This window comes from Panulirus ornatus, chromosome 59 (genome assembly GCF_036320965.1).
Source record: "Panulirus ornatus isolate Po-2019 chromosome 59, ASM3632096v1, whole genome shotgun sequence".
Lineage (NCBI taxonomy): Eukaryota > Metazoa > Arthropoda > Malacostraca > Decapoda > Palinuridae > Panulirus > Panulirus ornatus.
The window spans coordinates 19,971,679-19,997,972 of NC_092282.1; the positions used below are offsets into that span (position 1 = coordinate 19,971,679).

The 26,294-nt window shown below is 39.4% G+C and overlaps 1 protein-coding gene across 1 annotated transcript in view; it reads right to left on the reverse strand.

Annotated features, from left to right (window-relative positions):
* LOC139767162 (uncharacterized) overlaps positions 1–26,294 on the reverse strand; it is a 119,710-nt gene that overhangs the window by 19,379 nt on the left and 74,037 nt on the right. The window contains exons 3-4 of the mRNA XM_071696191.1: positions 23,185–23,385; positions 22,818–23,002 (exon numbers count right to left, since the gene is read on the reverse strand). Of these exons, the coding sequence (XP_071552292.1) occupies positions 22,818–23,002; positions 23,185–23,385 (386 nt within the window). The remainder of the gene's footprint in view (positions 1–22,817; positions 23,003–23,184; positions 23,386–26,294) is intronic.

The window sequence follows — 26,294 nt, forward strand, 5'->3', positions numbered from 1 at the left end:
TGTATGGATCCATTGCTGCCATGTCCACTCCCAGATTTCGAAAACTTTCTCTAAATTTTCTCCCTTCAAACTCACACCCCAACTAACCTGTTCATCACCACTGTTAAACCTAACAGCCTTGCTTTTATGCACATTTACTCTCAACTTCCTCCTTTCACGTGAACACACTCCAAAAGTCAGACACCAATTTCTGCAATTTCATCCGTGCTGTGTCATCAGCAAGCATCAACCGACTCATTTTCAGGACCCCATTAACACCCTACAGACTACATATCCAGTACTCTTTCCAAGACACTTTCATTCAATTCACTCATCACTTCATCTATAAACACACCCATCACAAATCGACATTCACCTGGAACAACCAAATAATTTAGTGCAGTGTCTTTTATGCAAAAAAAAAATTACTCACGAAAGGGAAATGGAATTACACCTTTGAAAAATCATTGGAAATCAATGCACAAAGAACAGTGTGAAGAGTTAGAAGCAGAAGAAAGAAAGAAGTTAGCAGAGAAACTAAAAACAGAAAAAACTCCTTAGAAAAAAGTGAACACAGACATCAAGCAATGTTGAAAAATATTTTCAGGGTGGAAAACTGTTGGATGTTTCTAACTTTAAACCAAAGAAACTGGATAAGTGTGTAGCAGAAATGTAAGTAATGGATGATTTACCAATCAGTCATGTTAAGGACACAAGATTCATGAGACTGATGGCTGAAGCTGCTCCACAGTACAGGTTGAAGCTGCATAACATTTATTCCTCGTTGATATGCAATGACATGTATGAGTCTATTTTCAATGAAAGAAAAGGACTGACTGATGTAGTGAAGCAGGACAGCTAGATTTCCTTCAAAACTGATGTGTAGTCAGATACCTCATCAGGTCTTTCATTGCTCAGTCTAACTGCACATGCTATCAATAAGGACTCAGAAAGAATGACTTTGTGTTAGGTGCTGAACCACTACAAGATCGGTGCACAGGAGATTATATTACTTGAAAGTATGATGATTTGCTGATGTAGTCAGATATTTCTAATATAAATGTGAACTGTGTTTTGCATGATGCTGGGGCAATTATGAAAAGAGCTCTATACCTGTCAGGTGAAAATAATTTGGATTGTGCTGTGCATAAAATATAAGTTTTTAAAACTTGAATATCATCACAAGATGAAATAGACAAGATAATTCAGAAATGTCACAGTACTGCTACTCATTTGCATCACAACAATGGCACAAGATGAACTAAAAAAAATTCAGGACAGGTTGCAAGAACCCAAGCTATGTGTCATCCATGATACATCCACAAGGTGGAACAGCACCTTGCATATGCTGAAAAGACACTAGAAATAAAGGAGTCATTATGTTTGTAAGCTGCTACCAACTCCAAAATAAAGCAACTCAGCACCAATAAATGGTTAATAATGTCCAAATTTGCTAAAGCTCTGGAACCTTATGAAGATACCACAAAAAGATTCGAGTGACTCAACATCTACAGTAGGTGATGTGATACCTCTTGTAGTTTCCTTGAAAACCACTCTTCAACATCTACAGTAGGTGATGTGATACCTCTTGTAGTTTCCTTGAAAACCACTCTTCAGCCAAGCACATCAGAAGTTTAAGTAATTAATACCACAGTTTCATGCTCTGAACCAGATACTGAATTAATGACCCAAATATCGAATCAATAATTTAGTCACCCCAAGATAAAAAAGCAACACAGGTAGTAAACATCATGAAATAAACAATGCAAGCTGACGTTGAAAAAAGATTTTCCTGGCTTGAAAGTGAAGATTCGTACAGAGTTGCAATATATCTTGATCCAAGATTATCATTATACTTAATCCCTGTTTCCCGCATCAGCAAGGCAGCACCAGGAAACAGATGAAGAATGGCCCATCCACTCATATATACACATAAACACCCGTACATGCACATATACATACATATACATATCAACATACACATACACAGACGTGTACATATTCATACTTGCTTGCCTTCATCCATTCCTGTCGCTACCCCGCCACACAGGAATTAGCATTGCTATCCCCCGTTTCAGTGAAATCATCAGTTGCCAGACTATGTGAAGAGCTGACTCAGCTGAGCACCTAGGCAAATGAAGATGAACCAACCAGAAAACAAAGAAGAGAGGACAAAACACAAACAATTAACACACCCAACACCAATGGAACACTGGATGAAGCAATGACTTCTACTCTTGCTTCCAGTAGTGATTAAGAAGCAGAAGACACACATGCAGCAAGGAGGATTGCAGTGGAAGATATTGAGAGGTATCACAAGGAAAAGATAATCAATAAAAAAGGCAAAGACAGTTTGCAATGGTAAAGAGAAAAGACGAGAATCTACCTTGATTTCGCAAAGCTCAACTGCCGATATTTTTGCTGTTCCCCAAGTAGCGTCTTAGAAAGCAGCTATTCAATGATGCTGGCTTGATCTATGATGCAAAAGGTAAGCAATTTTCACCAGAAAAGGCAGAGAAACCTTTGTCTTTGAAGAAAAACTTGCCTATCTCAAACTTTAAATACTGAATGACTATAACTAAGTGATAAGAGAAAAGCTGTTAATAGATTAGGATTAAGTTAACCACTTTCAAAAGGGTTGAGGCTGAGGAAAGTGGTTGGTGGGATGCATGATGAGTTGGGTCCCCATCCCTCATCCTGATAACACACATCTTGTGTGGCTGAAACTTTGTAATGAAAGCAGCTGCCATTTGGAAATAATTGATGTTCTATAACGAATGAATAATTCTTAATCTATCAAAATATACAACAAAATATCCTGAAAACATTCACTTCTGCAAGAATGTCGTAGTATGACATTTGCATTCGCGTCTGCAAAATACTTAAGCATCATATCCATGTCTGCACCAGCAGATCTCTGAATTCAGACATCTGATACTTCTCTAATTTGAACTAATACCTAAATCAAAAACTTGAACATTTTGATACATGTTTAGAAAAGAATATAACATTCCATCAATCCCTTAATTTTTTTATACATTTACTGTTTCCTGCATTCGTGAGGTTGTACTTGGAACAGATAAAGATATGGCCTCTTTTGTTCATATTCATTTATATTTCTGTGCAAATTTCCTCATACACCTGAATATAGATGACTATCATAGAACAAAATAAAGCATTTTGTCAACAAAACTTCATTCACCTTCATGTTACAGCTGCACATCCGAGCATTAATAATAAGTCTTCTGTGCTACTGGCTGTACAGAAAGATACTGGACTCACTCATTTTGAGAGTAAAATACCACTTTATAAGAGAAACTCTCCAAAATTTTGCTAATACCTAACAAGTGGAGGAAAAGTGGGAGAGGAGACAATGTTCGTTTATATCAAATCTGGATGCATGGAGACAAGCTATGCAAGCAGCGCAGCACTTGTACTTGTATATAAGTTAAAAACTTGAGTATTTCTAATGTATGGCTACAACAGCATGTACTTCTCTCTTAGTCTCAATATTTCTGGGGAGGCATTATCAGCCTCCACCTGCATGAGGTTAAAATATACAAGTGAATGGGAGTACAGTCTCATCAATGAAATTCTCAGTCCAAAGGAGTCCACATTTCTGTGTTACTGAAAGTAGTGCAGCCTTGGGCTGTAGGAGCCTCCGGAAGGAAGTGACAGGTAATTATAAAAATATATCTGGACAGATCTTTTCACATATAGTATGGTAAGCTATACTGTGTGCTACATGAATACATTAGAGATTATCATATTGAAGCACTTTATCAACAGGACTTCATTCAAATTATACAATATAAGTGCATCTTTTTTATCCCTGGGGATAGGGGAGAAAGAATACTTCCCACATATTCCCTGCGTGTCGTAGAAGGCGACTAAAAGGGAAGGGAGCAGGGGGCTGGAAATCCTCCCCTCTCATTTCTTTTTTTTTTTCCTAAAAAAGAGGGAACAGAGAAGGGGGTCAGGTGAGGATATTCCCTCAAAGGCCCAGTCCTCTGTTCTTAAGGCTACCTCGCTAATGCGGGAAATGGCGAATATATATATATAAAAAAAAAAAGTGCATCTTTTATGTTTAGACTCAGTCTTTTCATGTCACAGACAAAACTACTCTAGATGCTAGGGTACTGACATTTGGAGAGGGCCAAAATAGTTTAAAAAAAAAAATATTCATTGCTTAGCTAAACACTCAACAGGAAGAGGAAAAGCATGTGAGGAGATGCAATTTTCTTTGTTTACATCACATCTGGATGCATGAACAAACAAATGCTATGAGAATGCTACATCTCTGACACCATTAACTCAATAAATCATTTATGTATTTCTTTTTATTATCATCATACTTCATCGCTGTTTCCTACATCATTAAGGTAATGCCAAGAAACAGAAGAAGAATGGCCCAATCACTCTTATACACACACATATATATCTCTGGGATAGGGAAGAAAAGAATACTTACCACGCATTCCCCGCATGTCGTAGAAGGTAACTACAGGGGACAGGAGCAGAGGGCTAGAAACCCTCCCCTCCTTGTATTCAAAACTTTCTAAAAGGGGAAACAGGAGTCATGCAGGGAGTGCTCATCCTTCTCAAGGGCTCAGATCGGGGTGTCTAAATGTCTGTGGATGTAAGCAAGATGTGGAAAAAAGGAGATATAAGTAGTATGTTTGAAGAAAGGAACCTGGATATTTTGGCTCTGAGTGAAACGAAGTTCAAAGGTAAAGGGGAAGAGTGGTTTGAGAATGTCTTGGGAGTAAAGTAAATGGTTGGTGAGAAGACAAGAGCAAAGGAAGGAGTAGCACTACTCCTGAAGCAGTTGTGGGAATATGTGATAGACTGTACGAGAGTAAACTCTAGATTGATATGGGTAAAACTGAAAGTGAATGGCGAGAGAGATGGGTGACTATTGGTGCCTATGCACATGGTCATGAGAAGAAAGATCATGAGGCAAGTGTTTTGGGAGCAGCTGAGTGAGTGTGTTAGCAGCTTTGATGCAAGAGACCAGGTTATAGTGATGGGTGATTTGAATGCAAAGGTGAGTAATGTGGCAGTTAAGGGTACAATTGGTGTACATGGAGTGTTCAGTGTTGTAAATGGGAATGGTGGAGAGCTTGTGAATTTGTGAGCTGAAAAAGGACTGGTGACCGGAAACACCTGGTTTAAAAAAGAGATATACATAAGTATACATGTGTAAGTAGGAGAGACAGCCAGAGAGCATTATTGGATTACGTCTTAATTGGTAGGCGCGTGAAAAAGAGACTTTTGGATGTTAATGTGCTGAGAGGGGCAAGTTGAGGGATGTCTGATCATCATCTTGTGGAGGCAAAGGTGAAGATTTGTAAAGGTTTTCAGAAAAGAAGAGAGAATGTTGAGGAGAAGAGAGTGGTGAGAGTAAGTGAGCTTGAAAGGAGACATGTGAGGGGGTACCAGGAAAGACTGAGTGCAGAATGGAAAAAGGCGAGAGCAATTGACAAAAGGGGAGAGGGGGAGGAATGGGATGAATTTAGGGAAGCAGTGATGGCTTACACAAAAGATGCCTGTGGCATGAGAAAGGTGGGAGGTAGGCAGATTAGAAAGGGTAGTGAGTGGTGGGATCAAGAAGTAAGATTGTTAGTGAAAGAGAAGAGAGAGGAATTTGGGCAATTTTTGAAGGGAAACAGTGCAAATGACTGGGAGATGTATAAAAGAAAGAGGGAGGAGGTCAAGACAAAGGTGCAAGAGTTGAAAAAGAGGGCAAATGAGAGTTAGGGTGAGAGTATTGTTAAATTTTAGGGAGAATTACAAGATGTTTTGGAAAGAGGTAAATAACGTACATAAGACAAGACAACAAATGGCGAAGTATGAAAGAATATATTTATATTTATTTATTATACTTTGTCGCTGTCTCCCGCGTTTGCGAGATAGCGCAAGGAAACAGACGAAAGAAATGGCCCAACCCCCCCCATACACATGTATATACATACGTCCACACACGCAAATATACATACCTACACAGCTTTCCATGGTTTACCCCAGACGCTTCACATGCCTTGATTCAATCCACTGACAGCACGTCAACCCCGGTATACCACATCGCTCCAATTCACTCTATGCCTTGCCCTCCTTTCACCCTCCTGCATGTTCAGGCCCCGATCACACAAAATCTTTTTCACTCCATCTTTCCACCTCCAATTTGGTCTCCCTCTTCTCCTCGTTCCCTCCACCTCCGACACATATATCCTCTTGGTCAATCTTTCCTCACTCATTCTCTCCATGTGCCCAAACCACTTCAAAACACCCTCTTCTGCTCTCTCAACCACGCTCTTTTTATTTCCACACATCTCTCTTACCCTTACGTTACTCACTCGATCAAACCACCTCACACCACACATTGTCCTCAAACATCTCATTTCCAGCACATCCATCCTCCTGCGCACAACTCTATCCATAGCCCACGCCTCGCAACCATACAACATTGTTGGAACCACTATTCCTTCAAACATACCCATTTTTGCTTTCCGAGATAATGTTCTCGACTTCCACACATTCTTCAAGGCCCCCAGAATTTTCGCCCCCTCCCCCACCCTATGATCCACTTCCGCTTCCATGGTTCCATCCGCTGCCAGATCCACTCCCAGATATCTAAAACACTTCACTTCTTCCAGTTTTTCTCCATTCAAACTCACCTCCCAATTGACTTGACCCTCAACCCTGCTGTACCTAATAACCTTGCTCTTATTCACATTTACTCTTAACTTTCTTCTTCCACACACTTTACCAAACTCAGTCACCAGCTTCTGCAGTTTCTCACATGAATCAGCCACCAGCGCTGTATCATCAGCGAACAACAACTGACTCACTTCCCAAGCTCTCTCATCATATATATATATATATATATATATATATATATATATATATGTGGCATGAGAAGAGTGGGAGGTGGGCTGTTTAGAAAGGGTAGTGAGTGGTGGGATGAAGAAGTAAGAGTATTAGTGAAAGAGAAGAGAGAGGCATTTGGACGATTTTTGCAGGGAAAAAATGCAATTGAGTGGGAGAAGTATAAAAGAAAGAGACAGGAGGTCAAGAGAAAGGTGCAAGAGGTGAAAAAAAGGGCAAATGAGAGTTGGGGTGAGAGACTATCAGTAAATTTTAGGGAGAATAAAAAGATGTTCTGGAAGGAGGTAAATAGGGTGCGTAAGACAAGGGAGCAAATGGGAACTTCAGTGAAGGGCGTAAATGGGGAGGTGATAACAAGTAGTGGTGATGTGAGAAGGAGATGGAATGAGTATTTTGAAGGTTTGTTGAATGTGTCTGATGACAGAGTGGCAGATATAGGGTGTTTTGGTCGAGGTGGTGTGCAAAGTGAGAGGGTTAGGGAAAATGATTTGGTAAACAGAGAAGAGGTAGTAAAAGCTTTGCGGAAGATGAAAGCCGGCAAGGCAGCAGGTTTGGATGGTATTGCAGTGGAATTTATTAAAAAAGGGGGTGACTGTATTGTTGACTGGTTGGTAAGGTTATTTAATGTATGTATGACTCATGGTGAGGTGCCTGAGGATTGGCGGAATGCGTGCATAGTGCCATTGTACAAAGGCAAAGGGGATAAGAGTGAGTGCTCAAATTACAGAGGTATAAGTTTGTTGAGTATTCCTGGTAAATTATATGGGAGGGTATTGATTGAGAGGGTGAAGGCATGTACAGAGCATCAGATTGGGGAAGAGCAGTGCGGTTTCAGAAGTGGTAGAGGATGTGTGGATCAGGTGTTTGCTTTGAAGACTGTATGTGAGAAATACTTAGAAAAGCAAATGGATTTGTATGTAGCATTTATGGATCTGGAGAAGGCATATGATAGAGTTGATAGAGATGCTCTGTGGAAGGTATTAAGAATATATGGTGTGGGAGGCAAGTTGTTAGAAGCAGTGAAAAGTTTTTATCGAGGATGTAAGGCATGTGTACGTGTAGGAAGAGAGGAAAGTGATTGGTTCTCAGTGAATGTAGGTTTGCGGCAGGGGTGTGTGATGTCTCCATGGTTGTTTAATTTGTTTATGGATGGGGTTGTTAGGGAGGTAAATGCAAGAGTCCTGGAAAGAGGGGCAAGTATGAAGTCTGTTGGGGATGAGAGAGCTTGGGAAGTGAGTCAGTTGTTGTTCGCTGATGATACAGCGCTGGTGGCTGATTCATGTGAGAAACTGCAGAAGCTGGTGACTGAGTTTGGTAAAGTGTGTGGAAGAAGAAAGTTAAGAGTAAATGTGAATAAGAGCAAGGTTATTAGGTACAGTAGGGTTGAGGGTCAAGTCAATTGGGAGGTGAGTTTGAATGGAGAAAAACTGGAGGAAGTGAAGTGTTTTAGATATCTGGGAGTGGATCTGTCAGCGGATGGAACCATGGAAGCGGAAGTGGATCATAGGGTGGGGGAGGGGGCGAAAATTTTGGGAGCCTTGAAAAATGTGTGGAAGTCGAGAACATTATCTCGGAAAGCAAAAATGGGTATGTTTGAAGGAATAGTGGTTCCAACAATGTTGTATGGTTGCGAGGCGTGGGCTATGGATAGAGTTGTGCGCAGGAGGATGGATGTGCTGGAAATGAGATGTTTGAGGACAATGTGTGGTGTGAGGTGGTTTGATCGAGTAAGTAACGTAAGGGTAAGAGAGATGTGTGGAAATAAAAAGAGCGTGGTTGAGAGAGCAGAAGAGGGTGTTTTGAAATGGTTTGGGCACATGGAGAGAATGAGTGAGGAAAGATTGACCAAGAGGATATATGTGTCGGAGGTGGAGGGAACGAGGAGAAGAGGGAGACCAAATTGGAGGTGGAAAGATGGAGTGAAAAAGATTTTGTGTGATCGGGGCCTGAACATGCAGGAGGGTGAAAGGAGGGCAAGGAATAGAGTGAATTGGAGCGATGTGGTATACAGGGGTTGACGTGCTGTCAGTGGATTGAATCAAGGCATGTGAAGCGTCTGGGGTAAACCATGGAAAGCTGTGTAGGTATGTATATTTGCGTGTGTGGACGTGTGTATGTACATGTGTATGGGGGGGGGGGGGGTTGGGCCATTTCTTTCGTCTGTTTCCTTGCGCTACCTCGCAAACGCGGGAGACAGCGACAAAGTATAAAAAAAAAAAAAAAAAAAAAAAAAAAAAAAAAAAAAATATATATATATATATATATATATATATATATATATATATATATATATATATATATATATATATATATATATATATATTCTTTCTTTTCTTTTATACTATTTGCCATTTCCCGCATTAGCGAGGTAGCGTTAAGAACAGAGGACTGGGCCTTTGAGGGAATATCCTCACCTGGCCCCCTTCTCTGTTCCTTCTTTTGGAAAATTATTATTATTATTATTATTATTATTATTATTATTATTATTATTATTCGCCATTTCCCACATCAGCGAGTTAGCGTTATCAACAGAGGACTGGGCCTTAGAGGGAATATCCTCACCTGGCTCCCTTCTCTGTTCCTTCTTTAGGAAAAAAAAAAAATATATATATATATATATATATATATATATATATATATATATATATATATATATATATATATATATATATATTCTTTTTCTTTCTTTCAAACTATTCGCCATTTCCCGCATTAGCGAGGTAGCGTTAAGAACAGAGGCCTGGGCCTTTGAGGGAATACCCTCACCTGGTCCAATTCTCTGTTCCTTCTTTTGGAAAATTAAAAAAAACGAGAGGGGAGGATTTCCAGCCCCCCGCTCCCTCCCCTTTTAGTCGCCTTCTACGACACGCAGGGAATACGTGGGAAGTATTCTTTCTCCCCTATCCCCAGGGAATATATATATATATATATAAATTATATGGGAGGGTATTGATTGAGAGGGTGAAGGCATGTACAGAGCATCAGATTGGGGAAGAGCAGTGTGGTTTCAGAAGTGGTAGAGGATGTGTGGATCAGGTGTTTGCTTTGAAGAATGTATGTGAGAAATACTTAGAAAAGCAAATGGATTTGTATGTAGCATTTATGGATCTGGAGAAGGCATATGATAGAGTTGATAGAGATGCTCTGTGGAAGGTATTAAGAATATATGGTGTGGGAGGCAAGTTGTTAGAAGCAGTGAAAAGTTTTTATCGAGGATGTAAGGCATGTGTACGTGTAGGAAGAGAGGAAAGTGATTGGTTCTCAGTGAATGTAGGTTTGCGGCAGGGGTGTGTGATGTCTCCATGGTTGTTTAATTTGTTTATGGATGGGGTTGTTAGGGAGGTGAATGCAAGAGTTTTGGAAAGAGGGGCAAGTATGAAGTCTGTTGGGGATGAGAGAGCTTGGGAAGTGAGTCAGTTGTTGTTCGCTGATGATACAGCGCTGGTGGCTGATTCATGTGAGAAACTGCAGAAGCTGGTGACTGAGTTTGGTAAAGTGTGTGAAAGAAGAAAGTTAAGAGTAAATGTGAATAAGAGCAAGGTTATTAGGTACAGTAGGGTTGAGGGTCAAGTCAATTGGGAGGTGAGTTTGAATGGAGAAAAACTGGAGGAAGTGAAGTGTTTTAGATATCTGGGAGTGGATCTGGCAGCGGATGGAACCATGGAAGTGGAAGTGGATCATAGGGTGGGGGAGGGGGCGAAAATTCTGGGAGCCTTGAAGAATGTGTGGAAGTCGAGAACATTATCTCGGAAAGCAAAAATGGGTATGTTTGAAGGAATAGTGGTTCCAACAATGTTGTATGGTTGCGAGGCGTGGACTATGGATAGAGTTGTGCGCAGGAGGATGGATGTGCTGGAAATGAGATGTTTGAGGACAATGTGTGGTGTGAGGTGGTTTGATCGAGTAAGTAACGTAAGGGTAAGAGAGATGTGTGGAAATAAAAAGAGCGTGGTTGAGAGAGCAGAAGAGGGTGTTTTGAAATGGTTTGGTCACATGGAGAGAATGAGTGAGGAAAGATTGACCAAGAGGATATATGTGTTGGAGGTGGAGGGAACGAGGAGAAGAGGGAGACCAAATTGGAGGTGGAAAGATGGAGTGAAAAAGATTTTGTGTGATCGGGGCCTGAACATGCAGGAGGGTGAAAGGAGGGCAAAGAATAGAGTGAATTGGAGCGATGTGGTATACTGGGGTTGACGTGCTGTCAGTGGATTGAATCAAGGCATGTGTATGGGGGTGGGTTGGGCCATTTCTTTCGTCTGTTTCCTTGCGCTACCTCGCAGACGCGGGAGACAGCGACAAAGTAAAAAAAAAAAAAAAAAAAAAAAAAAAAAAAAAAAAAATATATATATATATATATATATATATATATATATATATATATATATATATATATATATATATATATATATATATATATATATCATAATCTATTGGTCCCCAGCATGTAAATTTATGTCATAGTTTACAAAGAGTTAATCCCTTCAGGACTAGTCTTGTAACAGTTGCAGGTGCCTAGTCCAAATGAACCTCATTAAAAGATATGGGATGAATTTTCCCTACTGCATATGAAGAACCCCACCCTTTCTTTACTTACGAGAAGTATATGGAGATGCCACATGTCAATGTAAGTTCTAGCAGATTACAGGAAAATTTAATGAAGCTTAGTTAGGTGCACAGATATAACTGTGGTGGAAAGACACCAAGTGCTCCTCTCATCCATGCCCCTGCCTTACTGCAAAGTGTTCTAAATGAAATCATACGGTTCTGATGATGAAAGCAGCAGGCTACCATATCTACACAAGTCAGGAGATCGTAATGAGTAATTATGAATATAATGATTACTTCCCTACATAAGATTCAGCCAAAATGGCAGGGCTAGCATGATATGTTAACCCACGACTTGCTTGAGGTGTAAGAATTCTTTTCAACTGTCACCTGCATTACATAATAATAGATTCTTTATTCATCTGGGATTGATTTCAACCACATGTCAAGTTTTCTATTATAAGTCTCTGCAGCTGTTCCATGCATTTTTCTTATTGCTCACTGTTGTCCAATGAATTCATATCCTGGTTGGGTTTTCATATACACAGATCGTTTGGGATATGCAGTGGTCATATTTGACTAAAACCTCATTCAAAGAGAAATAATATGTACTGAACCAATAAACATAAGAGAAAAAAGTGTGCGCAAAGCTGCGACATATAATCTAAATAAATTGTAACAAGCCTTTCATTTCATTATATACATCAGGAATTAACACAAAGATTAACAGACACATCATTCAATAAATTTGGGATATTATTTTTAATTGTTCTGGGGTAGAAGATGGTGCTTGACATCAAGAGAAGAGTGGAGTAGAAATGTACATTGTTGGCAAAAGTGAGAAGGATGCACTTCTTGAGAATAGGAGGTAGGCACTATACAGGACCAGCAGGATAAGAGATAAGTTCTAAAGGGTTTTATGTGGTTAAGTCAGGCCCGATGTGCATCTCTTGAATGACAATGACTGCAGGATCTTAATTCATAAGAAAGACATATTGATTTTCGTATTTTTTGGGCATCCATTTAGATATCAGATTTTATTTTGTGTGTGTATGTAATGGGGGAGGGGGGACATCAAAACCATAAAATATATTTCACCATTGGATGAAAAGGGTCAAAAGCTGTTGCAAAGAACTAAATGCTAAAAATGTGAAGGTCAGATTAGATTAGGAGAATCTTTGCTTTAGTGTACAGGTGTTGAGTGCTTGAGGTTGTCTGCAGCCAATAACTGTTACAAGTACTCTGTTTTGTGTGGTTTGTAGCTGGATGAACTAATAGGTGAAGCATAGTTCAAGGTGAAGTGGATGAATTCCTTGTAGAGGATGCTGAGGGATTCTTTTTCTTGTCTAAATATGTTAAAATACAAACATCACACAACCATGGTAATATTATACAACCATGAAATACTCTAATTTTTTGACACCACTTACTTATATCCCCATTAACTCCCACACAAAAATTACTTCCATTAAAAAAGCTCTAACTGTATTCAGTTTTCTATGCATACCACCGTGTCAAAATTCACAGGGTTCTTTTTTGAACATTTCCTTTTGACTTTTTCAAATCTATAAATGATGCCCAAGTTTCTTCTTACCTTGCACAAAAACTGCTTAAATGCAAAGATCTGGTCTACTTACTCCCTTTCCTTCTTAAATCCAATTTGATTTTTATCTAAAACTATAATCATCCTTTTCACACCATCAAATGCAATCATACTGTAATCAATCACAATGCTACTTGCTGATTATGCTATGAAGACTTACCCCTCTGTAATTTTCAGTTACAATCAAAATGGTTACTAAAACCTTATCTTGAGGGATAAAGCCATATTACAAGAGTCATTTAAAGCTTTTCATTTAAAATAAAGTGATGCCCAAGATGTCCTTGGTAACTACTAGAATGTGTAAAATAGCAATAAGTAACTGTCATCATAACCCTTCAGTCCTTTAGAATGTGTAAAATAGTAACAAGTAACTGTCATCTTAAACCTAAAGTCCTTCGTAACTTCCTCTAAAACCTAACAAAGGAAAAAGAACCATATTCACACTAAATCTTAACCATGTTAAACAAATATCAATGCTGCCAATCACTTCCATATATAAACACAAAAGAGATTAAGATATGTGAAAACCTGAATAAAGATGTTAACACACTGAAACCTGGTGAGGCTAGTGTTCACCAGCCAGAAGTTCTAAGTAATGACCCATGAATAAACTATGAGAAAACTTGACAAAACTGTAGAGAATTCAAGAGAGCCTTTACAACTACAGACCATTATAAAAGCTACATCTGGATATCATGGCAGTTAAGACCCCCACAGTAAATGAAGGTATACTTCACACTGTAAAATAATGGTAACATACTATGGTATCAAAGCCTAACAAAGAAACAAGGTTGAGTCTAAGGCCTGGTAAACTTTCAACTGCATGATCTCTCAATCATAATCACTTAATATACTTTCTTTTTCATGCATTATTGCTATTTCCCAAAGAAGCGAAGTAGCATCAAGAACAAACAACAAAACCTTAAGAGTTAAAATCCTCCATCGACTCATTCCTCTGTACCTTCCTTCTTTACGAAAAAAATACAGGCGAGGATTTCCAGTCCCTTGCTCCTACAACTTTTAGTTGCCTTCATTGAAAAGCAAGAGATGTGTGGGCAGTACTCTTTCTCCCCTATCCCCAAGGATAAAATAATTCAATACTGTACACAGATTACAATTCCTGCATGTCGTGAGCACTTTTTGAAGAGAGCCACCAGCCACCAATACCTGATTAGGCTTCCTAATAATCATTTATGCCTCAACATTAGCAGAGTCAGGGAGAATGAATTCAATATTCTGTCAAAACAAAAAACTGATGTATGTATTACAAACTTGACAATGCCTTCCAGCAAATCATTCATACTTTTGCATGAACATAATTAGGATGGCAGTATTCAGTTTTCTGCTAAAGCAAAAAACTGATAAATATACTACAACCTAAATTTTACTTACTGTTGTGCTACACAGGCTTTTATCTACTCTAGAGGATAGAATTGATATCTGCTGTAGCAGCTCATAAAAGCCATCAAGTGACCACTCCATCTCTTCTAAGAGGCTCCTATTCTTTGATGAATGCAGCTCACTGCCAGTGACCTGAGTGCATATGGAATCAATTTCAAAACTTCTTTAGTTTTTTAAAACCTGGAAAACTTTACTTGCACATGTCGGTTAACATCAGGTGACTAATCATAAATCCACTTTGGATGCTTGTGGGACATATAAAACTTTGTGGTCAAGTGTGCATGGACCATTTCATCCCTCATTCAAAACTCCTGCATCATGATGTAATCATTTACAATCACAGGGTACAGGCTGTCTGGGGGTTAAAGGAGGGTGTAGTTTCTCTGTACTGTATACTGTCTTCCAATGACTGAGCCCTTCTCTTTTGGCTATCAAGGACAATAATCAACAGAATTAGCACAGGTGTGGCATTTGCTATCATTGCTGTCATTAACAATCCAGCATTTGAGCACACTTCCATGTGGGTGGATGGCATACCTCTCTCATTTTCTTTATGACTTTTCAAATGTTTATAATGTCTGGAACTGACACAAAGCAAAAATATGACATTCGTAATAAGTACTATGAATGACCAGGCAAAAATATGACATTTGTAACAAGAACTATGAATGACCATGTTTTACCGATTCTATTTTGGATAAAATCTAAATGCCATGGAAAAGCACCATGGAAAACAGTGAGAATAGCGACACTGATAATAATGGTGATGAATATATAGGACGGAACATACTCTGTACTGATGACAGAGGTAAATCGAGCAGTGGATATGAAAGATAACTCATTCTTACGAAAACCTTACTAATGACAATAATGTGAGGCTTAATGAGAAAAACACATCTGCACCTAAAATGAGTAATGCTGAGCCTTGAGAAAAACATCTGCACCTAAAATCAGTAATACAGGTGTAACTGAAGGCTTTATCATGTGTGCTTTTGTACACATTACATGAAAGTCAGAGAAACCGAATCTTACAAATAAGACACATGGAATGATTCAAAATATTAACGTGCATTAGTCAGGCACCTTCTGAAAGTGTATTTTGCAGATAAAGGTAAAAAATTAAATAGTAAAAGACAAAGCATGTTCCTCTTTATTCGCTTATACCTGTATCAGGTATATGATAATTTTTGAATACTCAGATTAAAGAACAACAGAAGATTTTCAGCAAATGCATTACTAAAAACAAAAAAAAAACAAAAAAAACAAAAAACTATGTGCAAGCATGCTGAACACCTCAATTTCAGCCAAAAAATCTAGTAGGAATGATGAATTTTACAGAGCATCTGATTGGTTTATATTCATAACTCTAGGTAAGGAAGGTAATAAACATTCCATCATCAAATTTCAAATCTATAACAATCTTTTCAAGCTCTTACAGAGCCAACTGACCCCAAGATGTGGCTCAACACAAAAAGTGGCTTTTTCTCACCATTTCCAAACAAAAGTTCATGAACAACCTTGACAGCCAGCCTCTTAAAGGTGATGAACTGGGATTCTGCAAAAACAGAACTAGGATTCTGCAGAATAAAAGCTACCCAAATACTTGAAGTCTTACAATGTTTTAACCATTGTTAATACTACACTGCCAGTGAAGCAAAATAACAGCTCAAAATTGAGGAGCTGTGTGGTGGGATGTTCTGATATGGTACTATGAAAAGGTGATAAGTTCTGGGACTACAAGTGATTTGCTCTTAAAGGTCAAAACTCATCAAAAGTTGGTTGATAACTAAATAAAGAAAATTAGCAGAAACCAAGTTATTAAAATTCTGACATTCATTTGACTGATGGTCCAACACTCAAAAAATATATCACAAAAGCAATATTTTTTAAATTTACCAAATGTCGAGAAAATATAACCACCACTCTGAAGAAACACAGGGGTGATCAAAGAATTGCTTAATGGCACACTTTAGCACTTAACAGAATACACAATCGTGATCAAAGAAAAGCCTCAAGAAAGCACAACAGTACTTAACAGAATTCCTCAATTTTCTTTATCTTCATAAAATTGCTACCAATCATCAAGCTGCAAAATCCACTGGCTATAAATAATTGTCTCTCTACTTTTCATTCTGGTTAAACAAGCTTTCAAACGTTTATCTGATAGTTTGGATTTTTTTCAACACTTACACCCTAAAAATTCATTTTCATCTTTGATCAAAAATGTTTCTTTTTTCTTAGTATTTGAGACATATCAAAATAAGGAATTCTCATGTATAGGCATATTTAGACCAATAACATCCTTCTGAGAGAGTGTAAAAGTCTGGATTGCAATTCAGCACAGGGGACTATTTCATCATTTGTCAGTAACTATGATTACTGGATGACCAAAAAGATAGGAAACACCTATCATCAGACATAGCTGATGAGGAAACGGAAAGAGAAAATAACTAATGAAAAAAGATGTAATAAGTGACTTATAGAATGATTTCGGAGGAAGTGGAGAGGAAAGAGGTCTGCATGGGAACTTAGTACCCACATCCACACCATAAGCAAACTCAGCCACTGATGATTATGTGGAGCAGTTATCACTACAACTGCTCCTAATTTTTATTGAAGTACTTATTTGATCGAGCAAGTAATGTAAGGGTAAGAAAGATGTGTGGAAATAAAAAGTTGAGAGAGCAGAAGAGGCTGTGTTGAAAAGGTTTGGACACATGGAGAGAATGAGCGATATATGTGTCAGAGGTGGAGGGAATGAGGATAAGCAGGAGAACAAATTGGAGGTGGAAGGATCGAGTAAAAAAGATTCTGAGCGATTGGGACCTGAAGATACATTATTTCATCTGTTTCCTTGTGCTACCTCGCTAACCCAAGAGACGGCAATTAAGTATAATAAAAATACTTCTAGGATGTTGGAGGGCTTAGCTGTAAAAGGTGTTACTCAAAAGCCAAAGATTTCCATAAAGCATCATCTACAGAAGCAAGCTATTTATTCATATAGTGTGCACAGACAAAGAGTCATGTTGTTCCCCATCAACTCTGTACTTAGTATAAATTCAGGTACCAAGTTCAGAAAAACAAACAAGCAAGCAAAAGCTTCCCATCTTTCCCAATCTCATCATTAGAAGAAGCAACCAAGACATCCTGGCCAAACACACTCCTCCTCATTTATAGTGTGCACATTATATCACTTCTCTCTCTTTTTAACATGCTTGATTCCCATTTCCTGTGTGAGCAAGGTAGCATCAAAAGCAAATGAAGAAAGGCCACATCCATTCTCTAGCTGTCATGTGTAATGCACCCAGCTCCCTACCCACAATCATGTCCAACAGGCCTTTCCCTGGTTTATATCGGATGCTTCACATACCCTGATTCAGTCCACTGAAAGCATGTCAATAGCAGTATACAACATCATTCTAATCACCTTTATTCAGGGCATGCCTTTCACCCTCCTGCAAGTTCAAACCCTGATCGCTCAAAATCTTTTTTCACTCCATCCTTCCACCTCCAATTTAGTCTCCCTGTTTGCCTTGTTCCCTCCACTTCTGACACATATATCCACTTTGTCAGCCTTTCCTCTCTAATTCTCTCCATTAGTCTAATACATTTCAGCATACCCTCTTCTACAATCTCAACCACACTCTTTTTATTACCACACATCTCTATCACCTTTTCATTAATTACTCAATCAAACTACCTCACCATACATTGTCCTCAAATATTTCATTTCCAACACATCCACCCTCCTCCGTACAACCCTATCTATAGCCTAAGTCTTGCAACCACATAACATTGTTGGTACTACTATTCCTACAAATATACCCATATTCACACTCCGAGACAAAGTTCTCTCTTTCCACACATTTTTCAATGCTCCCAGAACCTTCGCAACCCTCCCTCACCCTGTGACTCACTTCTGCTTCCATGATTCCACTCCCAGATATCTAAAACACTTTACTTCCTCCAGTTTTTCTCCATTCAAACTTACCTTCCAATCAACTTGTCCCATCAACCTACTGAACCTAATAACCTTGCTCTTATTCACATTTACTCTCAACCTTCTCCTTTCAAACACTTTACCAAACTCACTGACCAACCTCTGCTCTGCAGTTTCTCATACAAATAAGCCATCAGTGCTATATCATCAGCGAACAACTGACTCCCTTCCCAGGCACTCTCATTCACAATAGACTGCATTCTTGCACCCACTCTCCAAAACTCTTGCATTCACCTCCCTAACCAACCCATCCATAAACAAATTAAACAACCATGGAGACATCACGCACTCCTGCCACACACCGACATTAACTGGGGACCACTCACTTTCCTCTCTTCCCACTCATACACATACCTTACATCCTTGGTAAAAACTTTTCACTGCTTCTAGCAACTTACCTCCCACATCATATACTCTTAATACCTTCCACAAAGCATCTCTATAAACTCTATCATATGCCTTCTCCAGATCCATAAATGCTACATACACATCCAACTGCTTTTCTAAGTATTCCTCACATACATTCTTCAAAGCAAACACCAGATCCACACATTCTCCACCACTTCTGAAACCACAATGCTCCTCCCTAATATGATGCTTTGTACATGCCTTCACCCTCTCAATCAATACCCTCCCATATAATTTCCCAGGAATACTCAACAAACTTATACCTCTGTAATTTGAGCACTCACCTTTATACCCTTTGCCTTTGTACAATGGCACTATACATGCATTCTGCCAATCATCAGGCACTTCACCAGGAACCATACATACAATGAATATCCTCATCAACCAGTCAACAACACAGTCACCCCCTTTTAATAAATTCCACAGCAATGCCATCAAAACCCGCCGCCTTGCCAGCTTTCATCTTCTGCAAAGCTTTCACTACCTCTTCTCTGTTTACCAAATCATTTTCCCTAACCCTTCTCACTTCGCACACCACCTCAACCAAAACACCCTATATCTGCCACTTTATCATCAAACACATTCAACAAACCTTCAAAATACTCACTCCATCTCCTTCTCACATCACCACTATTTGTTATCACCTCCCCATTAGCCCCTACCACTGAAGTTCCCATTTGTTCCCTTGTCTTACGCACTTTATTTACCTCCTTCCAAAGCATCTTTCTATCCTCCCTAAAATTTCATGATACTCTCTCACCCCAACTCTCATTTGCCCTCTTTTTCACCTCTTGCTCCTTTCTCTTGACCTCCTGTCTCTTTCCTTTGTACATCCCCCAGTCATTTGCATTATTTCCCTACAAAAATCATCCAAATACCTCTCTCTTCTCTTTCACTAATAACCTTACTTCTTCATCCAACCACTCACTACCCTTTCTAATCTGCCCACCCCCCACGCTTCTCATGCCACAAGCATCGCTTGCACAAGCCATCACTGTTTCCCTAAATACATCCCATTCCTCCCCCACTCCCCTTACCTCCTTTCTTCTCACCTTTTTCCATTCTGTACTCAGTCCCTCCTGGTACTTCCTCACACAAGTCTCCCTCCCAAGCTCACTTACTCTCACCACTCTCTTCACCCCAACATTCTCTCCGTTTCTGAAAACCTCTACAAATCTTCACCTTCGCCTCCACAAGATAATGATCAGACATCCCTCCAGTTGCACCTCTCAGCACATTAACATCCAAAAGTCTCTCTTTCGCACACCTATCAATTAACAAGTAATCCAATAATGCTCTCTGGCCATCTCTCATACTTACATACATATACTTATGTATATCTCTCTTTTTAAACCAGGTATTCCCAATCACCAGTCCTTTTTCAGCACATAAATCTACAAGCTCTTCACCATTTCCATTTACAACACTGAACACCCCATGTACACCAATCATTCCCTCAACTGCCACATTACTCACCTTTGCATTCAAATCATCCATCACTATAACCCAGTCTCGTGCATCAAAACTACCAACATGGATTATGGATGCAAAATGATGAGAAAAGATCACACAGTGAGCTAAAATTTCATTAACATTTTTGATCTGGGTACAAATGTTAAACAATTTTCAGGTGGGCACATGCTTATTTCATGGAAGTTCCTGCAACAGTAATGACTGGTCAGACAATCACATCTAACTCGCTATACCGTTCTGAATAGTGTACTTAATCTAATGTCCGCAATTCCAAAGATTCAAATAATTCCACTTCCTTCCCTTCACATGGTATGCCCTAACTTACACTATGTTATCTTAACCTAAAATACAAAACTATGATCCCCCTCCCTTTCTTTTCTTTGTTTCATCAAGCGTGCTTTCTCAAAATTTAATGCTAGGTTATTTTTTTTTTTTTTATTATACTTTGTCGCTGTCTCCCGCGTTTGCGAGGTAGCGCAAGGAAACAGACGAAAGAAATGGCCCAACCCACCCCCATACACATGTATATACATACGTCCACACACGCAAACATACATACCTACACAGCTTTCCATGGTTTACCCCAGACGCTTCACATGCCTTGATTCAATCCACTGACAGCACGTCAACCCCGGTATACCACATCGCTCCAATTCACTCTATTCCTTGCCCTCCTTTCACCCTCCTGCATCTTCAGGCCCCGATCACACAAAATCTTTTTCACTCCATCTTTCCACCTCCAATTTGGTCTCCCTCTTCTCCTCGTTCCCTCCACCTCCGACACACATATCCTCTTGGTCAATCTTTCCTCACTCATTCTCTCTATGTGCCCAAACCACTTCAAAACACCCTCTTCTGCTCTCTCAACCACGCTCTTTTTATTTCCACACATCTCTCTTACCCTTACGTTACTCACTCGATCAAACCACCTCACACCACACATTGTCCTCAAACATCTCATTTCCAGCACATCCATCCTCCTGCGCACAACTCTATCTATAGCCCACGCCTCGCAACCATAAAACATTGTTGGAACCACTATTCCTTCAAACATACCCATTTTTGCTTTCCGAGATAATGTTCTCGACTTCCACACATTCTTCAAGGCCCCCAGAATTTTCGCCCCCTCCCCCACCCTATGATCCACTTCCGCTTCCATGGTTCCATCCGCTGCCAGATCCACTCCCAGATATCTAAAACACTTCACTTCCTCCAGTTTTTCTCCATTCAAACTCACCTCCCAATTGACTTGACCCTCAACCCTACTGTACCTAATAACCTTGCTCTTATTCACATTTACTCTTAACTTTCTTCTTCCACACACTTTACCAAACTCAGTCACCAGCTTCTGCAGTTTCTCACATGAATCAGCCACCAGCGCTGTATCATCAGCGAACAACAACTGACTCACTTCCCAAGCTCTCTCATCCCCAACAGACTTCATACTTGCCCCTCTTTCCAAAACTCTTGCATTTACCTCCCTAACAACCCCATCCATAAACAAATTAAACAACCATGGAGACATCACACACCCCTCCCGCAAACCTACATTCACTGAGAACCAATCACTTTCCTCTCTTCCTACACGTACACATGCCTTACATCCTCGATAAAAACTTTTCACTGCTTCTAACAACTTTCCTCCCACACCATATATTCTTAATACCTTCCACAGAGCATCTCTATCAACTCTATCATATGCCTTCTCCAGATCCATAAATGCTACATACAAATCCATTTGCTTTTCTAAGTATTTCTCACATACATTCTTCAAAGCAAACACCTGATCCACACATCCTCTACCACTTCTGAAACCACACTGCTCTTCCCCAATCTGATGCTCTGTACATGCCTTCACCCTCTCAATCAATACCTTCCCATATAATTTACCAGGAATACTCAACAAACTTATACCTCTGTAATTTGAGCACCCACTCTTATCCCTTTTGCCTTTGTACAATGGCACTATGCACGCATTCCGCCAATCCTCAGGCACCTCACCATGAGTCATACATACATTAAATAACCTTACCAACCAGTCAACAATACAGTCACCCCCTTTTTTAACAAATTCTAGGTGGTTCATGTAAAACAATTTCCAAGGTCTCTCAGATGATAAACCTCTCCACACTTTTCAAGAGTCAAAAACCCAAGAGAAACACCAAAAATTTTAAGAATAATTCAATGATTACTCTAGGAACAGTAGCTACAACTTAAATATACCAAAACTTTGTGAGAAGAATATGGAACTTTATGCGAGTATCAAAGTTAAGCATGTTAGTAATGAAGGGTACCTTAAAAGCAGTAAATCAGGTACAAATGAACATGTAGAACAATGACTTATAGAAAATTACCAGTCAGAATAATTGTAGCAAATCAAAGGAACCTCTGACAAAAGACAAAACAGCACCTTTTCCAAAGCAGTTCTTCAGCAAAACCAAGGGTAAGCAGTTTAGTAACTATAAGCCTATACTAACCTTTATATGATTATGTTTGAGAAAAAATCAATTCAAATCTTACCAGTTAGCTTTGTATACAGTAACAGTAAGGACATTCTGGAACACTTCAATGCATTCTGTTAATGTGGCTGCAGGAAAGAAGTCCTTAATCACATCTTGTATGGCCACCATATTAAAATCTGAAGCATTTCGATGACTATAGGCAGTTCGGTTTATACATAACACACCCTTGCCATCCATTACCATCTGTGGATATAAAGTCTCGGTTAAAATGATCAAAACGGATTTTGTTTTAACAATATAACTAATAGGTACATTCTAAAGTATTTGATCTTATTCAATTTATCATAAAAAAAAAAAAAGCTAAGTTGAGTAAACTTTTGGGAGAAAAGTAAACATGATTACAACCTTACAACAACAGTTTTTACCTTTCTAACTTTATATGGAGGCTCTTGTCTTGTGGGGTCTGGCCTGAAAGCAGGGGTATCGACAAGTCTTTGTTTGTCAAGCCCATTTCTACCTACTCCCTTGTGACTAGACAGATTATCAGGTCGCAGGCCATTGGCTACAGGAATGAGGGGAGGAGGAGCTTTTGATAATGATTTTGAGCTGCTGTTTGCAGTGGAATTCTGTAAAGAAAAATTAACATCATCAAGCATTAACATGCAATCAAGCCTTTCACTATGGCAGTCCCAGTATCCAAAGTACACTCTGTGCATGGAATATTCTCAAATATTTTAAAAGAAATATCTCCAAAAATTTGTCTTTACAGGGACCTCTAGATTTACACATTTTTCATTTCTGCCATTTTTAGAATAACCAGCACAGACCATTTACACTTTTATCTAATTTATGCAGTCTTAAGTTTGGAACAGCATGATTATTATTGGGCAAGCAGCATGGTGGTGAGATGTTGCGAGAAGCATGCATACACATGGCATGGATGCAGTTTATACAGAGTATTTTGTGCTGCTGTATACTGAATACTGCACATGTTTTGCCCTTTGCATCATACCACCAAAGGATCTTTTACGTCATTGTGGTACCAGTGGTACTAAGAGGTCACAACAGATGTGCCCACACATTATGATAGAGGTGATGAACAGTTGATATGAAGTGTGCCCATGAATCTGCTTTATGGACCATTCATGACAGTGCAGAGAAAATCAGAGTGCCAAGAGTGGAACAGTAATCAGTACAGCTAAGACTTCTATTCTCTAAGTTCGATTATGGAGATAATAGAATGAATGTTAGGCAAATGGATCAAACACCAAACTCATGGAAATGTTCCTGTCAGCATGCTCGAGATACGAGCAAAGACCCAAGTGTACATGATGACTTAGCAGCAGAAGAATGAGCAACGAAGATATTTCATATATGTTCTAGTTGGTTGGTGAATCTGAAATGCAACAATTACCACATCAAGATGACTGGTGAGGCTGCTTCTGCTGATGTCCTTGCTCCTGAAAGTTTCCTGAGAATCCTCAAGACCAATTATCAAGAAAGATGCTTATTCTTCTAAGCAGATTTTCATTGTGGATGAGACTGGATTATTTTGGAAAAGAATGTCTTTGAGAATGTACATTTCATGTGAAGAGAGGACTGCAACAGGATTCAAAGCTGCCAAGGATTGCCTTACACTATTTATGTGTGTGTGTGTGTGTGTGTGTGTGTGTGTGTGTGTGTGTGTGTGTGTGTGTGGGGATGCCAAAGATGCAAGCTTAAATAATTAACGATCTACCATTCAGAAAAACCCAGGGGTCTTAAAGGATATGTGAGGCAATATTTGCCTGCCTATTATCCTTTTAATCTTAGGAGAGGACAACACACAAAGTTTTCTGTGATTATTTTGCTGCAAAACTCCATGTAGTACTGAAGGAGTACTGTGCAAAGGAGAATATAAGTTTCAGGATTCACCTTCTCATCAATAATGCCAAGGCCATCCATCTTCAACAGAGGACTTTAACAAGAACACCAAAGTAGTTTTCTTCTGTCCAACAATTCATCTCTCATCCAGTCAATGATCTACTTTTAAGGCCTACTATTTACATCTGCAAAGCTCATGAAGGCTAAAAAGAATGACTAGATGAATGTGAAGGAATTCTGGAAGTCCTTCACCATCAGAAATGCCATTATGATCATTGATGAGGCACGGAAGGAAATTACCAGAGTTCATATGAATGGAGTGTGGTCCTCAGTTTGTTCCAGGATTCCAGGAACCAAATTTTCAAGAACACCTGCACACTTTGTGGAAATGGCAAAAAAAAGTCTGCTTCGATAAGTCTGGGGAGGAAGATGTGGAGGAGTTGCTAGAATCACGCAATAAACTTTCGAATTAAGATTTTTGCTACCACCAATAAAAGGTGGTAGCAAAAGAAGAGGAGGTTGGGCAAGTGTGTTTTCTCACTAGCTAGAGGTTAGCAGAAGCATTTCACCACACTGACCTTGCTAACTATATCTGACAAGCATGACCAACCACAGAATGAAGTTCAAAGGTGGCCAAAAACACCCACATACATACCTATATTTCAATGTAACCATACATATACATACATACACATGTACATATTCATACTGGCTGCCCCCCCCCCCCTCGTAGTGCTAGGAAAAGAAGAAGAAAAAAAAAAAGGCCACATTTGTTCACCCTCAGTCTCTAGCTGTCATGTGTAAAGCAACTAAACCAAAGCTCCCTTTCCACATATAGGCCCCATAAAAATTTCCATGGCTTACCTAAGACGCTTCACATGACCTGGTTCAATCCATTGACAGCACGTCCACCCAGGCATACCATATCGTTCCACTTCACTCTATTCCTTGTACACCTTTTCCCCTATAGTATGTTCAAGGAGGTGTGCAAAGTGAGAGGGTTAGGGAGAATGATTTGGTAAACAGAGAAGAGATAGTAAAAGCTTTGTAGATGATGAAAGCTGGCAAGGCAGCAGGTTTGGATGGTATTGCAGTGGAATTTATCAAAAAAGGGGTGACTGTGTTCTTGACTGGTTGGTAAGGATATTTAATGTATGTATGACTCATGGTGAGGTGCCTGAGGATTGGCAGAATGCATGCATATTGCCATTGTACAAAGACAAAGGGGGTAAAGGTGAGTGCTCAAATTACAGAGGTATAAGTTTGTTGAGCATTCCTGGGATATTATATGGGAGGGTGGTTTCAGAAGTGGTAGAGGACGTGTGGATCAGGTGTTTGCTTTGAAGAATGTATGTGAGAAATACTTAGAAAAGCAAATGGATTTGTATGTAGCATTTATGGATCTGGAGAAGGCATATGATAGAGTTGATAGAGATGCTCTGTGGAAGGTATTAAGAATATATGGTGTGGGAGGAAAGTTGTTAGAAGCAATGAAAAGTTTTTATTGAGAATGTAGGGCATGTGTACGAGTAGGAAGAGAGGAAAGTGATTGGTTCTCAGTGAATGTCGGTTTGCAGCAGGGGTGCGTGATGTCTCTATGGTTGTTTAATTTGTTTATGGATGGGGTTGTCAGGGAGATGAATGCAAGAGTTTTGCAGAAAGGGGCAAGTAT